The sequence below is a fragment of the Ursus maritimus genome, unplaced genomic scaffold, assembly GCF_017311325.1.
Source record: "Ursus maritimus isolate PB19 unplaced genomic scaffold, ASM1731132v1 scaffold_18, whole genome shotgun sequence".
Lineage (NCBI taxonomy): Eukaryota > Metazoa > Chordata > Mammalia > Carnivora > Ursidae > Ursus > Ursus maritimus.
Genome location: NW_024424230.1, coordinates 35,202,285 through 35,223,274, shown reverse-complemented (window position 1 = coordinate 35,223,274; position 20,990 = coordinate 35,202,285). Strand labels below are relative to the sequence as shown.

General features: G+C 45.8%; 1 protein-coding gene across 3 annotated transcripts in view; it reads left to right on the top strand.

Annotated features, from left to right (window-relative positions):
• FHOD3 (formin homology 2 domain containing 3) overlaps nt 1-20,990 on the top strand; it is a 451,796-nt gene that overhangs the window by 262,704 nt on the left and 168,102 nt on the right. For all 3 annotated transcript variants that reach the window (XM_040632587.1, XM_040632586.1, XM_040632585.1), the window contains exons 6-7: nt 2,810-2,904; nt 17,569-17,680. In XM_040632587.1, coding sequence (XP_040488521.1) covers nt 2,810-2,904; nt 17,569-17,680 — 207 coding nt within the window. The remainder of the gene's footprint in view (nt 1-2,809; nt 2,905-17,568; nt 17,681-20,990) is intronic.

Here is a 20,990-nt window from a genome sequence, read left to right as displayed (position 1 = left end):
GAGAAAAGGACAGAGGTGCGCACTCCCCTTCCCTGGAGATTTGCCAGTTTGTTTTGGGTGGGAGAGGAGGAAAGAAGGGGGGAAAGGGGAAGAATGGGGTGGAATGTACTAAATTCTCAGAGCTATTCCCTGGAGTGGGGGGTCTATCTTTCTGAAGGAGGGAGGAGCTCATTGAGAGGGATGGGCTAGGAAAAAATTCTGAAAACCAAGAACACCTAACACTTTATTTTATAGTCTTATTTTGTTCCTTTTGTATATTTATTTACTTTTCTATTATAGACATAATTGATGCCCATAATGGGAAAAAAACCAAACATGTCCAAAGAATAGACACCCAATCATAACCTTACTATTTCATTTGTTTTCCTTCCCTTTGATGCATGAAGACTTGATTGTTTTATTGCATAATTTCATGTTTATAATTCTCTACTTTTTAATTATCAGAAACATTTTATGGTTTAGGACATAACATATGTAATCATTTACCAAAGCTGAATTCTAGAACTCTGATAGATATTTAGGTCCTAGTTAATTTTAATATTACAGGTGGCACTTCAGTGACTATCTTTTCTGCTGCTTCATTTTTTCCCCTTAGGGTTATTTCCTTAGGACAGATTCCTGAAATTACGACAGGGAAGAACTCAGAGAGGACTTTCAGGCTCCTAGTACTTACATAAGGGAGTCTGCCCACCCCGACTGAGGGTGGGTTCCACCCCTTGGTATCAATGGAGGTTTAGAGTACGTTCCTGTACTTTCCAGAGCCTTGGGTTTTTTGTTCTTTGTTTGTTTGTTTTCTTGTCAAGTGGGGGTAACAATACCCAGTGCAGAGGGCTGTTGTATTAATAATGCATATAAAATATCCCCTCAGAGCGTGGCACACAGTGGGCATTAAATAAATGGAAACAATTTAAAACAATTACAGCACTAAGTAGCTTTGTTACAAGACTTATATCAGTTTGCCTTGCCACCTGTTATGAGTGAAGTTATTTGTTTAACTCTCTAGCAATTAATACCTAATTATTTCTTTTTAAAAATGCTTTTGCTGATTTAACTGAAAATGCTACCTCATTGTTGTAATTTTTTTATTATAGTGATGATGGACAAATTTGTGTGTTATTGTAAACTAGCTTGTCATCTCTCTTATGAAATGCTTTTGACTTTTTTCTCTTGGCATTTAGTATTTTCTAATCAATTTATGAATTATTTATACAATAACACCTTTATCATACTGCTGTCATATGTCCATTTATCTATTACATCTTTACCTTAAACTTGACTTTCTTTATATGGTCCACCTTTCTTATGAAGGTGAGAAAGTGGTTGTAATTGTGATCTCTTCATTGTAAATTCCATAGATGAATTTTTAACTGGATCCATATTTCTTGCAAATAACGACAATATTATGTATTCATTTCCAACCATCCTACCTTTCGTTAATTTTCATGTCTTTTACATTTACCTGAAATTCTATAACAGAGCTAAATAATCATGGGGATTAGTGGGCATCATCTTCGAGTTTTCCTGATTTTAATAGGAATATCTCCAGTGTTTCACCATTAAATAGAATATGAATTGGTTATTTTCAAAAATACAGTGCTTATTGTGTCACGAATATATATAATTTCTTAAAATTTTGAATTTTTGCATGTTTAAGAGAATTTTTTCTCAATGATTATGTGGTTTTGTTTGATCTTTTGTTGGCTAGGATAATAAGTATTTTTTAATATCACATATATTTCTATGCTTGGAATTAGTGTATAATCACTATTTTGTGTTTTACTGTTTTCATTCAACACCATTTTCCTATGACCTACATATAAACGTGTGTGTGCACGTGCATGTGTATAATAAAAGAATGGAAGAAGATAAATCCATGTATTAAGAATGTTTATCCTTAAATTATGGGATTATGAGTTATTTTCACTTTCTATATTTTCCAATTCTCTACAATGAGATATCCTACTGTGACCAGGAAAAAAAGTGTTGCCTAAAAATGTCAATCCTGTGCCAATTAATTACGGGTGAAAGAAGATTCAGGAGGTCACGCGTGATTTAAGGAAACCTATTCAGCATACGTAATTTCTGTTCATTTTCTAGAATCCAAATGGTTTTTTGTATTAGTGGAACCGAAAATTAGAATTAATAATCGTTTTAAAAAAGGTAGTAACATGACCTGTATTTTCTTTCTGGTGAATAAAGATAATATGTAGTGACTGTCTTTTCCTTAACTAGGAATTTGGGACTTGGTGTCTGACAAATGATATTTCTCTTGCTTTCCGACGTTTTTCTAAATCTGAGAAGTCTTTTAAAGGAATTGCAAATAATGAAACACATATTTATCTCTTATCTAAAGGATTAAAATTGTATGAGCTCAGGATGGTCCCATAGCATCTGAGACCTGCCAGGTTGCTTTTAAAAACTTGATTTTTCCTCTTGGCCCCAGTGGAAGGCCACAACCCAGACACCATCCAAGGGATATGGTTGCCCCGTCTGGGACTGCACACAGATATAGAAACATAAAAACATGCATTTATACATCAAGACACACAGCAACAACAATCACTAGATTTGGTACCTTAATTGCATCTTCCAGACACCAGGAATAGCTCTTGCTTCCTCTGCCATGGTCAACACCTTCTCTCCGAGATGAGATTTAGCTAATGTCAGAGCTCAGGAAATCTCTTCAGGTTTGGTTCGTGACACACCGTGTACTTACAGTATGAAAATCTCAGCTGCCATTATGTCTCCTGAAGATTACATGTACATATAAAACCATAATGTCTCCTCCTTTTTCTCCTCTCTTTTGTAGCTTTGGGCCAGATTATGTTGTATGTGGATGGGATGAATGGAGTCATAACCCACAATGAAACCATTCAGTGGCTGTACACTCTCATTGGGTCAAAGGTAAGAGAAGGTTGTAGTTGGACATTTCATTCAGTTTGCATGTCACCCACCTTTCTTTTTATTCTCCTCTCTGAGCTGGCTTTGCAGAAAGAAATTCTATTCAGCTTGGTTCCAAGCCCTGTAACAGGACAAGTGAGGGACTATGGTTTTGTAGATCTAAAAATACACTCAAATTGCAAAAAGCTTTTGAATTTTTAATGCATTTTATGTTTTCTTCTTTTCAGCTTTGATCAGGTGCTTTCGGCACCTCTGGGTTTTAGTGCTTAATTAAAAGATTGTACCACAGAGAGAGTATCAAGCTTAGCTGCTCTGTTCCATCTTGCAGTTACTTAGGGACGTATTTTTATGTTGTACATAGGTTTATGCTTATTCCTATGTGCAGTAAGGGAATGTGAGACCACCTTCCAACTCTCCCATCGGTTATAGAAGTAACTAACATGGAGTACAGATGGACCAGGCACTATAGTAGGTGCTTTACAAGCATGATCTCCTTTAATCCACAGAAGCCCTTGATGAGATAAATAACATTACCCCATTTTGTAGTTGAGAAAGTAGTGCTTAGTTAGGAGGACCCTCTGATTTCCCCCACAGATCTTGGCATGTGGTGACTTTATCCAGGCACGATGTGGCGTGAGGTCCCCACACTCTGGAAGTGCTCCACTAAGAAAACAGACCTCCCCGGCTCTTGAAGTGTACCGGAAGCTGGGCAGGGCTCTGGTGGGGTCCTCCTGGGTCCTCCCATGGGGCCATGGGAGACCCACTTGGAGGGGGGATGGAGGAGGTGTAAGAAGGGATCCTGTCCTGAGCAGGTGTGAATGAACCCAGGCTGGAATGTGGTCAGCTTTTGGGGTGAGGATGGGTGGGCATTGTGGAGGAGATCAAAGTCACTGTCGTGTTGTGGGCACCAGGGTCAGGCAGAGCGGCATCTAGGGGTCCGGAGGGGAGACTTGAGCCTGACTTAACACAGGTCACAGAATCAACAACTTTTTGGGCGGGTCTGGAGAGCATGCGGTCAGCCCAAACTGTTCCCCGTCCCCGTACTTGCTCCCACGCACACTTTGGCAAGCCCATCAAGGCTGGTGGGCGCTAGCATCTCGCTCGTGGTGGCAAGTCCCATCCCTTGGCCCGACCTCTCCTGTTACCTGCTTCCTGAAGACGCTTCTGTACTTCAGGAGTGAGTGCTCAGCTGTGATTTGACTTTGGAGAACAGATCCCGTTTGAGGTTTGTGGTCCTTACAGACTTTCAGAGTCCTGGTGAGGGCGCCCTTGTGCGGTGGGGAGGGCCTTTTCTCTGTGCGTGGTGTTGATACGCAGGACTCCTTGGGTCCCAGATCCGTGGTTGACCCTTACATCTCCCTCTCATTTTCCTTTTCCTCCTATTACTGATGATAGATTCCCAAACACACACATGTCATAATAGAAATAGCCATGGTTTCTCTCAGAAGGCTGACAATCTTCTCTCTCTTTTTTGTATTTGGCTTTGTTTTCTATGGAAAATGGAAATGACTCTATTTACAAACAGCCGTGGGTGACCTTAGATGCTGAATGACATGCTGGCTTTGCCAGGTTGAATTAGGCAGGCTGTGGGAAGATTTATATCTCCTATCCTGTTTCAGTGTTTTCTGTTTTTTCCTCATGCTGGGAGCCCTCCCCCATCTTCATGTTCATTTGGAAGCTTCTCCCTTCCCAAGGGTCTCTGGATGGTCTCGAGGACCCCACAGTCGAGGGAGATGGAAGGAGATTCTGCAGTAGAAATGGACTTTTGGTGCATGTTGTAGACGAATAAAGAAATCTTTGGGGGTGTCTGGGTGGCTCAGTTCGTTAAGTGTCCAACTCTTGATTTCGGCTCAGGTGGTGATCTTATGGTTGAGATTGAGCCCTGCATTGTGCTTGTTGAGCTCTGCCCTGGGTGTGGAGCCTGTTTAAGATTCTCTCTCTCTCCTGCTGCCTTCCCTCTTTCCCCCATCCAAAAAAAAAAAAAAAAAATCTTCGTAGCTTTAATACAGCCATGATCAAACACCAATAGCCAGCCCTACTTCTAAAAGGAAACAAAACCTACATACTTACAGCAGGACACATGACAGTCTTTTAGCTCATCAGCAGGAAGGGCATAGAGTGAAGGCAAAATCTAGGTGGTGGGACCCGAGGAAAGAAGCAAGGATACAGAGGGAAAGGCACAAAGAAAGAGGGGAAGGTGGAGAAAAATGAGAGGAGAGACCCCAGGGGAGGAAAAGAAAAAGAGGAGAAGAGAAAAAGAAAACAGGCCAAACAGAGATCATTTCTCTGCTCAGTAGACGGGAGGAGGGCTCAGAGTCTAACCTGTTGCAACACAGTCCTGCCGATGTTTCTTGAGAATCATTGTTTTAAGGAAAGCAATTGAAAGGGTAGTGCCTGGGTGGCTCAGGCAGTTAAGCCTCTGCCTTTGGCTCAGGTCATGATCCCAGGGTCCTGGGATTGAGCCCCACGTCAGACTCTCTGCTCAGCGGGGAGTCTGCTTCTCCCTTTCCCTCTGCCAGCCACTCTGCCTGCTTGTGTTCACTCTCTCTCTCTCTGTCAAATAAGTAATAAAATCTTGAAAAAAAAAAAAAAGGGAACCTCCTTATTGCATTTCTAAATAACATGGAGAAATCATAAAATTCAAAGTCTTCAAGAATGAGTGTGTCGGAATTCTGCCTCCCCAGCCTCCTTTCCCTGCCCAGCACCCACATGTTTGTGACCCTGGGCATCTGTCCCTGGGGCCTCTGTCTAGGGTGGGGCATTTGCTTCCTTCCCAGCTGGGGATTCAGTGCTGGTTTTTCCCCATCTTTTATTTCCCAAAGGGTCCATAATCATCTCTGTCTCCTGTGCTTGACCCTGAGTCGGTCACTCTGAAGGCGAGAAAATAGAGCACATGGTCAGCCTGAGCCTTGGAGCTTGCAGTGTTGTGAGACAGGACTGTGGGTGACACCCACCACCCATGTCCACTTACTGTGATGTCAGATAAAGGTCTCGCTCTGCTCTCCAGGGTGTGCTCGGTTCTGGGCTAGTGGCTGAAAGTCAACAGTGGCAGCAGCCACCGAACTGATGTTTGGTGTAGTTCTCATGAGATCACCTCTTGTTTGCAAAACCAGTAACGGGGACCCTTGACATTCCCCCCTCACCCCCGTGCCTGGATAGCGAGGATCTACGAGAAGCATGGCTGCACCGACCTGAAACTCATAGGTCTGGAGAAGGAAGCCTCTGTCCCCTCCTTACACATAGGTTTCCCCGTTCACATGAAGAAATCAGGAAAGCCAGAGGTCCTAGGGCTTTGTTTTGATTCAAAGCCCGATTTCTCAGAACCTAAAAGGTTTACGTTAAGATTCTGTTCATTTTGCCTTAAACAGGCACAGTGTTGATACATGAAATCTTGGGTTAGAGAAACCTTGTCATTCTGTTTTCATAATTCTTCATTTTCCTTCCATGAAAGGCAGCAAGATGTGATTTTGCAGCCTGCCAGAGGGTCATTATGCAATGCATATTTGCAGATATTTGAGACTCCTAGCCAGAGGAGAAAATGATGCATTTGCAGCCAAATAATCACTTTTTAAAAGAAAGAAAAAAAGTGTTTTCAATAAAATGTTTCATTTTATTTACAAAAGCCCATCTTTAAACTCCCCAGTCAGAGGTATGAAGCAGATGCCCATCCCATGACTACTTACACAGCATGGATTTTCTTCTCTTCCTACATCTGGAAGTCTAATTAATTGGGGTGAGATGATTTGGCTTGTAGAGCCTGGCCTTTTGTCACTCTAACACAGAAAGTCTGTCTCTCCGTATGGATCCCCTTCTGGCCCATCGGGGAGGCCCCAGGGCCCCCCACTTCCTTGTGGGTTCTCCAGGGATGCCTCCAGTCATGAAATCTGCACTTTCTAGTTGGCTGTCCACCTTGGCTCGCCCTGCTGTCTCTCTTTTTCTGTCAGCCCTGTGGAATCTAATTTCTCTTAGCTGTGCCCCAGGTTGCTGATCACAGATCTCTAGGCTTTCTTCGTGCCTGGCTGGCGACAGGCATGCTCACACACTATCAAAACTGTGGGATGGTGACCCCTAGGCACAAGTTGCTATGGAAACAGAATAATGGACACATGGGGACATTTTGAGGAAAAGCCTCCTAGGTTTGGGTTTCTGGATGTGGATACATGAAAGCGGGAATCAAAGATAGGGTCACAGTTTTGAGTCAGGGCAGCCAGGAATCTGGTATGGCCTCTGGCAGGAACGGAGAAGTTGCATATTGGGATTCATTGGCAGGAAAGCTTTGACACCTTGGTTTTGAGGTGAAGGTCGTGTCCACAGGGAGGGCTAAGCCAGGGCCGCCATGGTGGCAGCTGATCCAGGAAGAGGAGAGGAGATCCAGGGAGCCCTTTGGTCTCGGGTCATTGGCATGTCACTGCTGTGTGATCCCTTCAGATGCCCCACATGGAAGTGAGATCTGAAACTCTTTGAGTTATGGAATATCAAACAGAACCCTGGCCTTGAAGAGATGGCAAAGTCTTGTTAAAGATGTTCCTGATACTCACCAGCCACCTTCCTGATCCTTCTCGAGGCAGAGGGAGCACCATTGCTGGGCCCTGGAATAGGTGGGAAGCCTTCCTTCCTGGGACCTGTGTCCACCTCTCTGACCTTAACCAAACATTATGCACTGCTGTTCAGAGCAACACACCCTCACTTCCCCGTGGAAGCTCTTTGAGTATTTAAAGCCATTAACATGTCATCCTGTCCAAGCTAAGCTTGATGGTTTCCACAGATAGTCCTTGGCGACATAATTTGCAATTCCTCAGGATACTGGAGACAGCACCCCCCCCCCCCCAAATCCCACTTTTGACTCACTAGGCTTGCAGCAGCCGCCCTGGGTGCTGGCTCGCATCAGACTGATAATGCACTAAACCTCCCAGGGGTTTTGTTTGTTTTTTATACATCCGTATTTGCTAGTTTCTCCCATTCTGCACCTCTGTGACTGATTTACACCTGAACGCAGGGCTTTGTTTTTGTTCCCCTTGAGATCAGGTCAGAGGTCCAGCCTTAAGATTATTTTGCATTTTGCTCTGGCCATTCATCATGTTAACCGTTAATTCTAGTTTTATTTAACATAAATTTAACAAGTGGAGCTTCTTTGTTCTTAACCACAATGTCGGTGTAGGCAAGGGTGCCTAAGCCGGTGAATGGTGCTTGCAGGTCGACACTCATCACTTGTTTTAAGACCATTTTGGTGCAGTTAGTGGGAAGGCACCCAACTTTGATTGGCCAGCCTCATTTCTTCGTTGGGTTCCAAGGTCAAAGTCAAGGTACGCTACATCTGCTGTTAAGTGCGGAGCTCTGAGACCAAATACAGCTGTGTGATACTTTGGGTGGATTATTTTTTCATCTATAGAAGGGGGATAATCTATGAAATAGGGATGCACATAATAGTGAAGAATATGTAAAACACTGCTGATTGTGTCTGCACGTTAGTGCCCAGTGTTGTGAGCTAATCTCTCTTTTCCCACAACTTCTACCAACTTCCTGTTTAAAAAAGGGAGGTATGCTCAGCCAGCCAGAAGCTGCTTTCCAGGTGTTTCCTTCTCTTTCCTAAGCGCTTATAAGACTTCCATCCAGAAAGCCTTTGGAGCACATTGCCAGGGATCAATAGAGGGCTTCATAAAGCGTGGGCTCTCCATTTTCGACTTCATCGGTAATCCTTTTTCTGAAAATTGGGACATTAACGTTGCATTGTTTGAGGTGCCCGCGTCGTAAAGTCTCAGAACGGCAAATACGGTGCTCACTTATTCTTACCCGTATCATGAGGGGTCACGTTAATTAACATGTTCACATGTAAAAACTGAAACAGAGTTACTGTGTTGAGAAGTCATTATCCGAATTCCTGTTCTCACTCTAGGGGAACGTCATATGTACTGTTGTTTGAGATACATAATTTTCCAAGGTTTTTAATCTCTGCATCTTTGGATCTTCACAGGAGGAAACGGAGATGGTGTGCTTCATTAGTATCCTTTTACCTTCAGTGGGATGCTTGTTAAGATGTTCCTGCGTCAGGCTTCTCTGTCCAGGAAGGGAAAGTTTTAGTCTTTAAAGTGCTGCCTGTGATTGACATAAAAATATGCTTCGTGTGGTTAAAACTGATTCGCTCTCCTTTCCTCTGCTGCATTTTGGGCAATTTCTGCTGACTTATGAAGTTACCTGATTCTGTGCTCAGCTACGCGAGTCTTCCTGATGAACTTGTGAAATACAGTCTTCATCTCTTTTACAGTGCTTTTTATTTCTAGCATTTTCATCTGACCCTTACGAGTTTCCCTCCCCTGAAATTCCTCATCTGTTCATGTACATTGTCTACTTTTTCCACCAGAATTTTTAACATACTGGTCCTTGTGAATTATAAAGTGCCAACACTGAGTTAAATCTGGTTCTGTTGATTGCTTAGTTTCTTGATAGCACGGGTGGGGACTTGGGGTTTTTAAAACTTTCAGTGAATTTTTTTATGATCAAAAAAGTAATATTGTCTCTTTGTCTAAAACTTTAGAAATACACAAAAAAAGTAAAAATCACCTGAAATACTTCTATGTAGATTTAAACATTAACTTTGTACTTTTTCTTCTAATCTTTGGAATCTTTCTTACATAGTTAACTCTATAGTACCAGCATTTTCCTGTGTTATTACACTAAAACATTAAAACCCATTTGATAGTCATAGAAAGGGACTATAGTTCATTTGACTTTTCTCATATTAATTGAGTTATTTCCGTTTAAAGAGCTTTGTTACTAACTTCATGAAAACATAGTGAGTGAGGTGGTGTTTGAATATTTTTCCATGTTTATCAGTGGATCATTTTTAAGGTTTAAAAAATTGTACAAATTTTAATGGCATGTTCAAGTAGTATTTGTGTTAAAGAGATGGTGGGTCCAAAGGGTGATCACCGTCTTGCTGGTTACTTGGCTACATACAGCCAGAAAACGAATTCTCACCTGTGTGATCGCTTGGAAGCCCCATATGAGGATAATCTCAGCGGAAGAAAAAGAAAAAAAAAGAGAGAAGTAGTAGTTCCACTCATTATGATTATAGGAAAATGTTACGGGGAGAGACCAGAGATTTGAGGCAGACCTTACAGGAGCCCGTATGCGGAGAGAACCCGATGGTTCTCCATCAGCAGGATGGGTCTCCAGCCACAGGGCTGGACAGCAGCTTCTTCCGTCCACACTGAGATGATCCACTTCAGGGAGCTGATTTGTGGTAGGAACCATGACTCTCAAGAGGCTTGTTGATAAACCAGAATAGTAGCTAACTAATTTACACAGGCAAGATCCTCATGAAACAGGAGCAGGGGTGGGACTTTGACCCTTCTGCCCTGGTAGGGCATTTGGTTGAGGACTAGCAGCTGTGTTTTGGCCACTGACGAGACTAGGAATGGGTGGTTCTAATAAGGAGGAATATTTGGGGTGATGCAGAAACCCCAGAGGAGCCGGAGCGCTGTTCCTCAGCAAGCAGTGCTCTAGGCGAGTTGGTTGGGCAGGAGAACCAGACCAAGTGTAGGCTTCTGGGAGCCGGCCTGGGAGTGGCCCTGCAGGCTCAGGGTTGCCCTTGCCAGCGCTGCTCAGCTCGCTCGCGAAGCCTCTCTCCACCTGCCCGGGCTCACCTGCCAGCATCCTCCACCCACTCTAAGTTGTCAAACTCTCACTAATTCACATTCACCATTCCTCAGGCTTAGCTGTCCTCTGTCATGTTTCCAGGGTGGATTATTTACTTAGGAAAGTTCTTTAACCTTGATTACAGCTCCTAAGAGCATATTTGTCTCATTTCCCCAAGGCTTAAATTTTTGCACCAGAGGGAAAGATGGGGCTCCCCATGGTACAGTAGAAAGAATCAGATTGGCCTTTGTGTTTTCCTTTGACTTTCTTCAGAAATGAGTCATGTGACAAGTTGGGTAGCCTTCCAGAACACGAGACTTTGCATCTGAGAATGGGGATATCACTAACTGGACAAGGACCCAACTTGTTGATTTCTCTCCTTCATTTTGTAAATATCACCAGAGTGTTCTTTAAGGCAGTAGTTTAGTGCAGAGTTTTTGGTGTTCCTTAGTTAACAATAACAGAGTGAATCCGTGTTACCTATTCTCAACCAGCTCCTCATAACTCCATTGAGTGTCCTAAAGGAAAGTTAGCAAAGTGGGTATGTTTTGGCCTTGCCCATTCTTATCCACTGTTCTCTAAAGAAACCTCCTGCTGAACCCCTGAATTTTATCTCAGTAGAAAGAAAATGTTCATTTGTAGCATTTTTTATTATTTTGATATTTGTTTCTGAATACTCTGCTGTATCTTGCATCCTGCAAGATTTCCTCTCCACTAACTAGTGAAGTCTTAAGGGGTTCCCAGACTCACACTTGGCTACTACATGAATCACAAGTGTAGCTTGGTTCCCTTTTTACAAATTCCATTAGGTCATAAGCAGGTCGGTTATCAGGCCCTGAGGCCGTAGCACGTGGCTTTGGTGCAGGTGATGTCCTGTCCTGGCAGATGCGCCAACCCTGGTCTCCATCCCCCACCGCCCCCATGCCAGATGCCTGCAAAGCCATGGCCCAGAGTTCTGTACTCAGGTAATCTGTTTGGGCCCACACTTGATTTCTGACCAGACCCGTCTCATTTTGGAGACAGTCTCTTAAACGGGGATAGATTCAGGGTCTTGAGGTATCTGTTGGACTGTTTGATAACCAGTTGAAAATGCTTTGGGGCCTGTTCTGAGCTGCTGGCTCAGGAATTCTGAGCTTAAGGATAATATGTCTTTGGAATAAAGTGTTTACATGAGAAGGTCTTAAAAGTAAGTGTCTTTAGTCACTTGGCTCTTTGTTGTTAAAATACTCAGTATATTCTTAGTTCTGGTAAGCTGGTAAACAGTGTGGCAAAGCTTTAGAAGTCAAGTTATCTTACCAATTTCTAATTCAGCTTTAATAACGAGCACCCGCTTCTAGAACATATATTTATGCTTTTTTAGTGGAAAATGAAACAAATAAAATGAAGCATGTTTTTCTAACTTCCTTTGTAATTTAAATCCTGAGGTTTGGAAATTGTTTTCTTTTTATGGTTGTTGAATTTTTAGAAGAGGAGTAGGAATTTGGAGATTTTTTTTGGAATACTTTTATTTCTACTTAATAAGCAGCATATTTGACCTTCTAAGTATAGTTCTTGTGTTTCTCTAAGTACAATAAAACATGAAGGGAGCTCCAGTTTGCTCTAACGTGCAAGATGACTGAGAAACTGGCTTTAATTCCTTTTCCATACATCTGGTAGTTACATTTTATCTAAAATCCAGACACCTGGGTTCTGTATCGGCTGACGCCACACTCTTTCTGTGGGTTGGCCCAGAAAATTAAAAAAAAAAAAAAGGGAAAGTGCTATGTTGACAGTATCCTGCCACCCCTCCCTCAGGCTCAGCCTCCCTGGCATGGAGGCGACATTGGATCCCCAAGTTGTTTATGGAATCTGGAGGTTCAATCCCTGGACTGAGGCTTGACCTGACAAATATTACATCCCTTGGTCAAAAGGCATCTCTGTTCCTCTGAAGGCTCGTGGCCTCTCTTTTACGCCGAGTAAGAATGGAGTGCAAAGTGGTAGTTGCAGCAGAAAGTAAAGCTCAGCCCAGTGGCCCCCAAAGTGCGCTAAATACTTAAGAGAAGCACACTTCACAGCTGGCTTCGTGTTCTTGTCCTGCCCTTATAACAAAGGGGTTGTCTCAGAGTCCTGTTAAATACTGTGATTTAGCTACTTGGTTTAAAGCAATATAAAGCATAATTTATTATAATGGACTTGTGTTAAAATAGAATACCAGTATTCCCTAGGATATAATTACATAAAAGGCAGGTAACGTGCAACTCAAAGGCTGAATCTAGACCCCCAGCGTGTTTCCTCTAGCCCTAAGGAAGGGGCATTATTTGTGGGAGCATGAACCCAAAGGCTGTCACACAGCTTTTCTCTTCCACAGGCAGCTGGATCGGCTCCAAGCTGGTTCTACTGACTCTCCCTCCCCACTGTCAGGGCTGGCTTCTGGCAAGTGCTCTCTTTCCTCAGCAACCCGACTCTGAGGGCTTCTAGTACAGAGAACACTCGTTGTGGAGTGTGGAGGTATTCTCAGTCCTCTCTCAGCAGCGAGATGAGCATGTCTGCGAAGACAGGACCATGGCTTTGTTATCCCCTCACAGAACCTCGTTGGGTGCTGGGCGTCTGGAAAGCACCCGATCTTGTTGAAAGAAGCAGCACAGCGTCTTGGGATGGGAGGGACCTTAAACGGGGTAGGCCATTCCGCCACCATCCAGGTTCTGAATTTCTTCTGCAGGGGCGTTAGCAGGTGGCCCCTCAGAAACCTCCAGACGTGAGAAATGTGCCCATTTGGCTTTGTACCACTGCTTCTGAGACCGACTCCTTTTTGCCCTGTATTCCTTGGACTGTTTTATGACTGGTTGCTCTCTCTTCTCATGTGATCGATGAGCCTTCACAACGAGAATCAGTTCTTACTGACTTTCCTTTGATGTTAGACAGATGGGCGTATGTTTGAGCCTTTAGTAAGTCATTGCAAAACATGAGGGAGCACCAGGCAGAACTGAAAATCCAACAGTTCAGATTGGAGGGACGCTGCCTTGTCCCTTGGAGGAGCCTTCAGAGGCTGAGCTGGGCTGTGGTGTGTGTGCTGGCCCCCGGGTAGCTTGCCCCCACCTTCCTCATTCATGGTCCTTGCTCTTGCTGCCATGCTGGGCCTGCCTCTCCGGTCTGTCGCTGGCTTGTGGTCTGTCCCTTCCCAGTGGATGTGGGCTGGCGGCCTCCATAGCCGTTCCTATTAGAATGTGTCTCAGATCAGTGCAGACGCACCAAGTGTGGATTTTTCAGAGCTTTGCGAGGAGCAGCGTGTTTGGACTTGGAGGAATGGGTGTGTGGCCTCCGCTGTGGCTGTTCCAAGGCTTTGGAGGGTTTTGACTGCATTCCAGATACTTGTGGGCATCAAATTAAATGATTTCTGGATAAATAAGGGTTGATGTAGAAACCTTTTAAAGTAATGTGCTTTTATTACTTTCAAGTCTCTACAGTAATGCTAATAAGGTATTTCTGGGGAGGAGTCCTGCTGGACACATTTGGTGATTAGTTAGGACATGCTTTGCAATCCGTATCATGCATTTCCATAAATTCACATTCTGCTCTTTTTTCTAAAGTACTTTAGCTATCGAACATGTTTGTTAATTTCACATAGTTAGGCTTCCAAACACACATAAATGTAAACTTAGACTCAATAGAAGCCTAAAACCATGAATCAGAAGAGTTTGGTATTTTTTTAATAAAAATACAATGCCAAAAGAGCTCCAAACATAGCCCTTTACAGCAAAGCAGAAGCAGACATGAATAGACATGTTGAGACCAATAAAAAAAGACTTTGCTAGAAAACAGTGGGTTTTTTAAAAAAAATTAGCCTCATGAGGGAGAATGGCTAGGGGGTTCTGGGTCCCTGGGACTGTGTTGGCCAAGATCTTGTGACCACAGAGATGCTCAGGAAGAACCTTGATGAGAGGGGCACAAGGGCAGCCCCCCCGCTGAGACCAGCTCATGGGAGGAGTGGGGTGGGCACCAGCCAGGATCTTGCCCAGGAAGGCACTGAGAAGGCTTAATCTACTTAATAATAGTCCGCCCACTGAGGAAGTTGCCTGGGCTTGCTAGGTTGTTTTATTTACTTAAAGAACTGTCTACAGCTCTAAACATACAAAGATAGAACAGTTCATTATGCCTTGCCTTCCCCTTCTACCCCCAACCTTGTGGTTGAAAAAAATACTCTGGAATTCAGTCTGTTCCTAGTCTGAGAGCAGAGGACTGAATGCAGGACTCAAGTTATGCAGGTAAAAACTCTCTAAAGAGTTTCGAGCCCTCTAAAGAATTCCGTTTTCGGGGTGGTAAGGACATAATGGTGAGGACAGAAGCCCAAGGCACCGCTTGTCTTCAGTGTGATTGTGGAGGGGCCCCAGCTTTGCTGAGGATGAGGGTGGAGTGGGGAACGGCTTGCTCCACTGACATGAGGGGGGATGCGTTTGAAGACCAAGCCTCACCTGCAGCCCTGACTGGTCAGCTGCTCTGGGAGAGACGCTGTTTCTGGTGTGTCTGAGAGAACACCTTTGCTGCCAGGTGCCTATGTCTTCGTTGGGGACAGTAGAGGAATGTCAGCTGTGTATGTAGCAATTTCAGATCATGATAAAGGATGAAAAGAATATAACGCCCTGATAGGAGAGTGACCAAGGGGCCCCTTTGGATGAAGGGGTTAGGAGGGCATTTCCCATGAGGGGAAATAAGAAAAGGCCTGTTCTGTGGTGACTGTTTCTAGGCAGGGAATATCCCCTGAGAAGGCCTTGAGTCATGAACAAGCTTTGGTATGTTAAAAACACATAGTCACATGACTGCAGAAATGTAGGTGGTGGGAACACACCGGGTGAGAAGGAGTGACAGGTGAACCATGACAGCCTGTGGGAGGGGGTTCCATCCTGAGCTCGGTGGGCCATGAAGGGAGGGTGGAGAGTGCAGGGGTCACTCTGGCTACAGCTTGGGGAATGAACATCAGGGGAGGCAGGGACAAGTCTGGAAGTACTGAAGAGGCTTTACAGTGGTCCAGGATAGACAGGGAGTCAGAGAGGTGGATGGATTCAGGGCAGCTCTCAAGGCAAGCACTCGCAGATGGATCTGTTGTGGGAATGGGGTGAGAAAAGTGCAGGGTGACCCCCACTGGCCACTCAGTGTGTGGCAGGACCTTGTGATGACATGGGGAGTGGAAGGAACAGGCTGGGATGGTAGGTGGGATGGAATGAGCACATGTGAGATCAAGGGTTCCCTTTTGGCCACCTGAATTTGAGGTGCTTGTTAGCATATAAGTAGTGATGTCAGGGGTCAGGTGGGTGTCAGAGCCCAGGACTTTGGTCATTCCTGAGGTGCAACAGTGAGCATTGAGTCACAGATAGAATTTAAAACCAAGAGACTGGATGGACTCCCCTAGAGGGAGTGTATGGAAAGAGAAGGAAAGAATGCAGGAATGAGCTCTGAGGCCTTCCCCCACCTAGAGTTTGAGTACCCTAGAAGGAGCCAGCAAAGGAGTGGCCATTCGGGTCAGAGACGGGTTGGCCATGGTGACAGGAAACTGTTCTTGGAGGAAGCAGTTGTGTCATGTGCTGTTGGGGGTTGCGGTGAGCAGAAAAGCAACCATTGGATTTAACAACATGGAGGCCATTGTCAACCCTAACAAGAGAAGTTTAATTTGCATGATGGTGATCGAAGCCCTATCAGACTGGGTTGAGGTGTCTGTGGGAAGTGAGGAAGTGGAGCCAGGGAGTGTGGCAATCCTTCTGAAACGTTTTCCTGTAAGGGGGAGCTGAGAACCAAGGCACTGGCTGGAGAGAGACGTGGAGTCAAGGAGAAGAGAGTTCACTAGGGAAGTATGCCAGAGTTTCGAGAAAGGGCAAGGGGGTCGAGGTGTTTGCATGACTTTGGGGAAATGATACGGGTGAGGTGTTGACACTATTCACCGCGGGGCGCACGATGCTCCGAGGTCCTTGTAAAATCTACATGTGTCCCTAGTATTTTGATGTGAGCTGTTGCCTCCGGGAGGCCCTGGGTCTTCCTCGGGCTGCAAATGGAGAACCTGGAGCTGATTCTGCACAGCCAAGGTGATGGAGTCGAGGGGTCGTGCATTGACTGGCCATTAACTGATCCATTCAGTGAGCAAACGTCGCAGAGCCCACTCCAGCCAAATGCAGTTCTGGGTCCTGCACACACGACACGATGCAGATAAACTCCCCTCCCCTATGGTCTGTGGGGCTGGGGCGTTGCCAACCAAATGGCTGGGGCTGGGATGGTAGCCCAGAGCAGGCTCTTTATTTCTTAGATGCATGATTGGAACCCATTTCCAGGAGAGAGTTGGTGGGTGAGTTCCTTTAGAAGGAAGTTCTTAGAAGGCGGGGCTCAGGGAAGGGAGACTGTAGGTAATGAGTTGTGGCAGCAGCACCTGGGGGAATGTGGAAGGAGGTGACCTGGAGCCCTCCCTTCCCCCCGAGGCTCCCACAGGTAGTCCCCAGGGTTGGCTAAGCTTCAGCTGGGAGGCTTGGGAATTTCTCTGGGTGGGTAACTGGTGGCCTGTGTGACGGAAGGGCCCTGGGCTATGGGTGGCTCTTCACCAATGTTGTGCCCTGGGCCCAGCAGGATGGGACTCGGTTCAGATTCCTGCTCGCCTCAGCTCAGTGGTGTGACTTTGGGCAAGTCTTTTACCTTGCTGTGCCTGCTTCCTTACCAGAAAAACGAGAATTGTGATGGTTCCTACCATAGTGTTCTAGTGTGGATAAAATTAAGCAACCGACGTGGCAAGTGCTACCTTGTTTGTTGAGAGACCACAGGGTGTGAGCTCCGGGGCCAGAGGCCCTGGGTTCGAATTCTGGTTCTATTTCTGGCTGTGGGCAGGATAGTCTGTGCCTCAGTTTCTTGATCTGTGCAGTAGAGCTAATATGAATTCCTGCTTCTGAGGCATCTGGCTAAGGCATCTGTGTTGCTTGAGGAGAAGAGTCCCCAGGCCAAAGCAAGCGCTGGGGGCCAGCCTGCCTTCAGGTGCACGCAGACTGTCCACAGCTGCGTGACGCTTTTCTCTTTTCTGGGCAGTTCCGGCTGGTGGTGAAGACAGCCCTGAAGCTGCTGCTCGTCTTTGTGGAGTACTCCGAGTCCAATGCACCTCTTCTGATCCAGGCTGTCTCTGCTGTGGACACTAAAAGGGGTAAGTGGTCTGCAAACACTATTCCATCAAGGTGGACATGTCTGCTGGGAGCGGGCTCCCCGCTGCAGGCAACATATTTTCTAGAATTGTAAGTACACAAAGATCAGGGATGGAACATGTGCAAAGAAAATTTAACAGTGCAAAGAAAAGCACTCATGGGCTTACCCAGGACAGGTCTACGTTTATGTCCTGTCCCCAGCCCCCTCCACTCAACCGGGAGAACCAGCTCCTTCTCCCCTTTCCCATGTCGTTCCGGTCACCGTGGCTCCTTTCTCGCCCCGCTCTCACACATGCTTTATTGGCTCTAACCCTTAGATGTTCCTTAAATGTGCTCCCTTCCGTCCCTCCATCTCATACCCCCCTCCTGGGGGCCCTCTCCATCTGTCGTCACCTGGCATCCCTCACTTCCCTGAAGTGCTACCCTCACCCCTGCTATTAGAAGATTCTTCTCAAACACAAATTTGGTCACGTTGTTTCCCTGTCAGTGGCTTCCCACAGAATTAGGTCCAAGCCCTGCAACTGACCACCATCCAGTCCCCGTCCACCTGCCACCCCCCACCTCCCACCTGACCTGCACTGCCCCTTCCCTGGTCAGTCACCCCATATGTTCACTTCTCTGCTCTGTTGTTGTCATTGACCCTTCCGAAGAGTGTGCCCCCTGCTGGAGGGTGGCAGGACCTTTGGCTCTCCTCTTGGCTTCCGAGCACCTAGCTGGCCCACAGCAGGCAGGCCTTCCATACACTTGAAGACAAAATGCCTTTGGATTTGGTTTAGTGTGTAACATGCTGTGGCCCCTGTAACATTGTGAAGCCTGAAACTGAAATGTTACGGGCTTTTGGTTTTGTCCTTTTAACAAAATTTGGGGGTTTGTTCTCCAGTAGGACATTATTATTACCACTATCCTCCCCACAAAGACCCAAAGAAGAACAAAAACTTGGTAACATTTTTTTTCTTTTTATAACAGTAATACTCTCAGAATATTTGGCGGGGGGGGGGAGGGGAGTATAAAAGAGACCATAACAAATCACCTCTAATCTCACCAGACAGAAATAATTGTTAACACGTTGGTATATTTCCTTACAGTTTCATGTATGTGTTTCTGTGCACACACTTATGCACAAATCAGCCGAGATACAACTGTCAGAACCAAGGGGCCTAAATAGCGCTCTTTGATTCAGACCAGTTGTACCTCTGACTCGGCATTGCTCTGAGACCCACCTCCCAGTGCTGAATCCAAAGGTGAAAGAAAGTAGCTCACTGCTTACTTCAACAGTTTCATATAAGTTAATGAAAGCCATCCAGGGCCATAAATTGAGCTCCCATACGTTTCCCACGAATGCTCAGGCAGATGTCAGCACCAGGCATGGTGGATTGCAGGCTGGAGGTAACTCTAGGCTTGTGCATTGGGTGGGGGTGTGAGAGAGACACACCCTCGTGTGTAGACACGAGCCATGAATCTGGAAGATGGATCTCAGACCAGGGCAGGCCTGTGTGTGTGTTTCTACCATAGCATGTTTCCATCTGGTGCCACATTTTAAATCTCTTATGGCCAAGAGCAGATTATGGGGCCATCTGAAAATCCTGAATGAAGACGGCCAGTTCCTCAGAAACCAGGGGTTGTGTTTCCAAGGCCAGTTAATGAGGCTTAGGTCCAAAGGTGGGTGTATGGGAAGACAGTGAGGCAGACCCTTTTACTGGTCCTTGGAGGGGTCATACTCCATTCCCCAACTCTGGAGATTACTTTAGGACAGTTAATGGATTTTTCTTCCTGTCCTAAATTCTGGGTAACCCATGGGCCCTTCTCATGGGGGCTGTATGTAAGGGATAAACCTTCTCACAGCCTTGGGGTCCTCCTTTGGCTTCATCGAGTTGGGAGTTTAGAGTTTCCTTCCTTGGACTTCACATTCTATGAAGGGTGTGTTGGCGGGGGGTAGAGGAGGGATCTTGGGATAACCCAGGGCTTGGTCCCCACATCTAAGACCCCACCAAACAGCCTTGCCAGAGGCTTTCTGCTATCTTCAGTGTCTCTCCCAAGACACAACGATGGCCATCTTTTCCCAATTTGTTCAAAAAAATAAAAAAGTAGCTAATGGATTGTTTTCTCAACTTGATGGTTTTGCCTATAAAATTTCTTAACTTCTTGGCAGCTACTGCCATCTGTCTGCTACTGAGCGCTAGCAGCGGAGTGAAAAGCAACACTGAGGGAAAAACTCAGACACAGCCTCTCACGTGGTTCCATAGCACGTTTCTCTGCGGACATGTGTGGTCTTGGCTGTGATTTTATAATGCATACATATAACATCATCCTATTTTACTGCTAGTAAAATTGTTCCCGAGCCCTAGGATGGAATTAAAACATCTAAATATGTCACGGGGCTCTGCAGAGAGCCCCATGACTCCCAGCTGTGTTTCCACCTGGCCGGTTTAGAAGCGGCTCTTCGTTTCCCTCTCAGCTGGGTGAAGGGCTAGACAGAGGTGCCGGTGGTGACTGAGGGCCAATGGAGCATGGCCGGTGGTGCCCAAGTGTATAAATAAGCCATAAATTTGACTCCTCAAAGTGGCTTTGATGAAAACTGTCAGATTTAAATAATCAGCAAAGAAAGCCAACAAGTAAGCTAGGAGTCCTCAAAAATTAGCACCGCCTACAGTGGATGAATCCAGCACAAATTTGCCCGTTTGCTTTGGAAAGACTGTGCAGGCTGCATGGCTGTTACCCAGAAGGGTGCATTCCGTGAGTGTGGATGGTTTGCCCTTTGGCCAGGAGTGGGCCAGCCGTGGAGCGGGTATGGAAGCTGAGGGGTCTACGTCCATCATAGGGACTAACAACTACCCGTGAGTTAAGGAAAATGAATTATGCCCCCTTTGAGCCCGGCAGGTGGCACATTTGCGCAGGGGTGGGAATGGAGAGGTGGACTGGCGCCAGGGTCCGGGGCGTGGCGCAGTATCACAGCCGCCTGCTCACACTGCTGGGTCACCTCTTTCCTGCCATCTTCAGGTCACATTCCCATCTTCGTGGACAGGGTGTGGCAGGAAGAGGGAAGGGCCGTGAGTGTGGACAGGCGCCTGTGAGAGGGCCTTGCTCTGTCACTTTGCCATCATCAGAGACTCCCTTTGGTTGAGACTGTCCCTATGGGGATTGGCAGGAAACGGGTTGAGAACCGAACGCTCTGCTCCTCTGGAAGGTGCCCTTTCCACTAACTCTACGGGTTTGCCTCTCAGAGAGAGGGTGGGGCAAGTGACCAGACTGGGGAACTTATTTTGAAATTTCAGTCATAACTGGGTCAGCAAGTGCTTTTGAGGTCAGCACTGC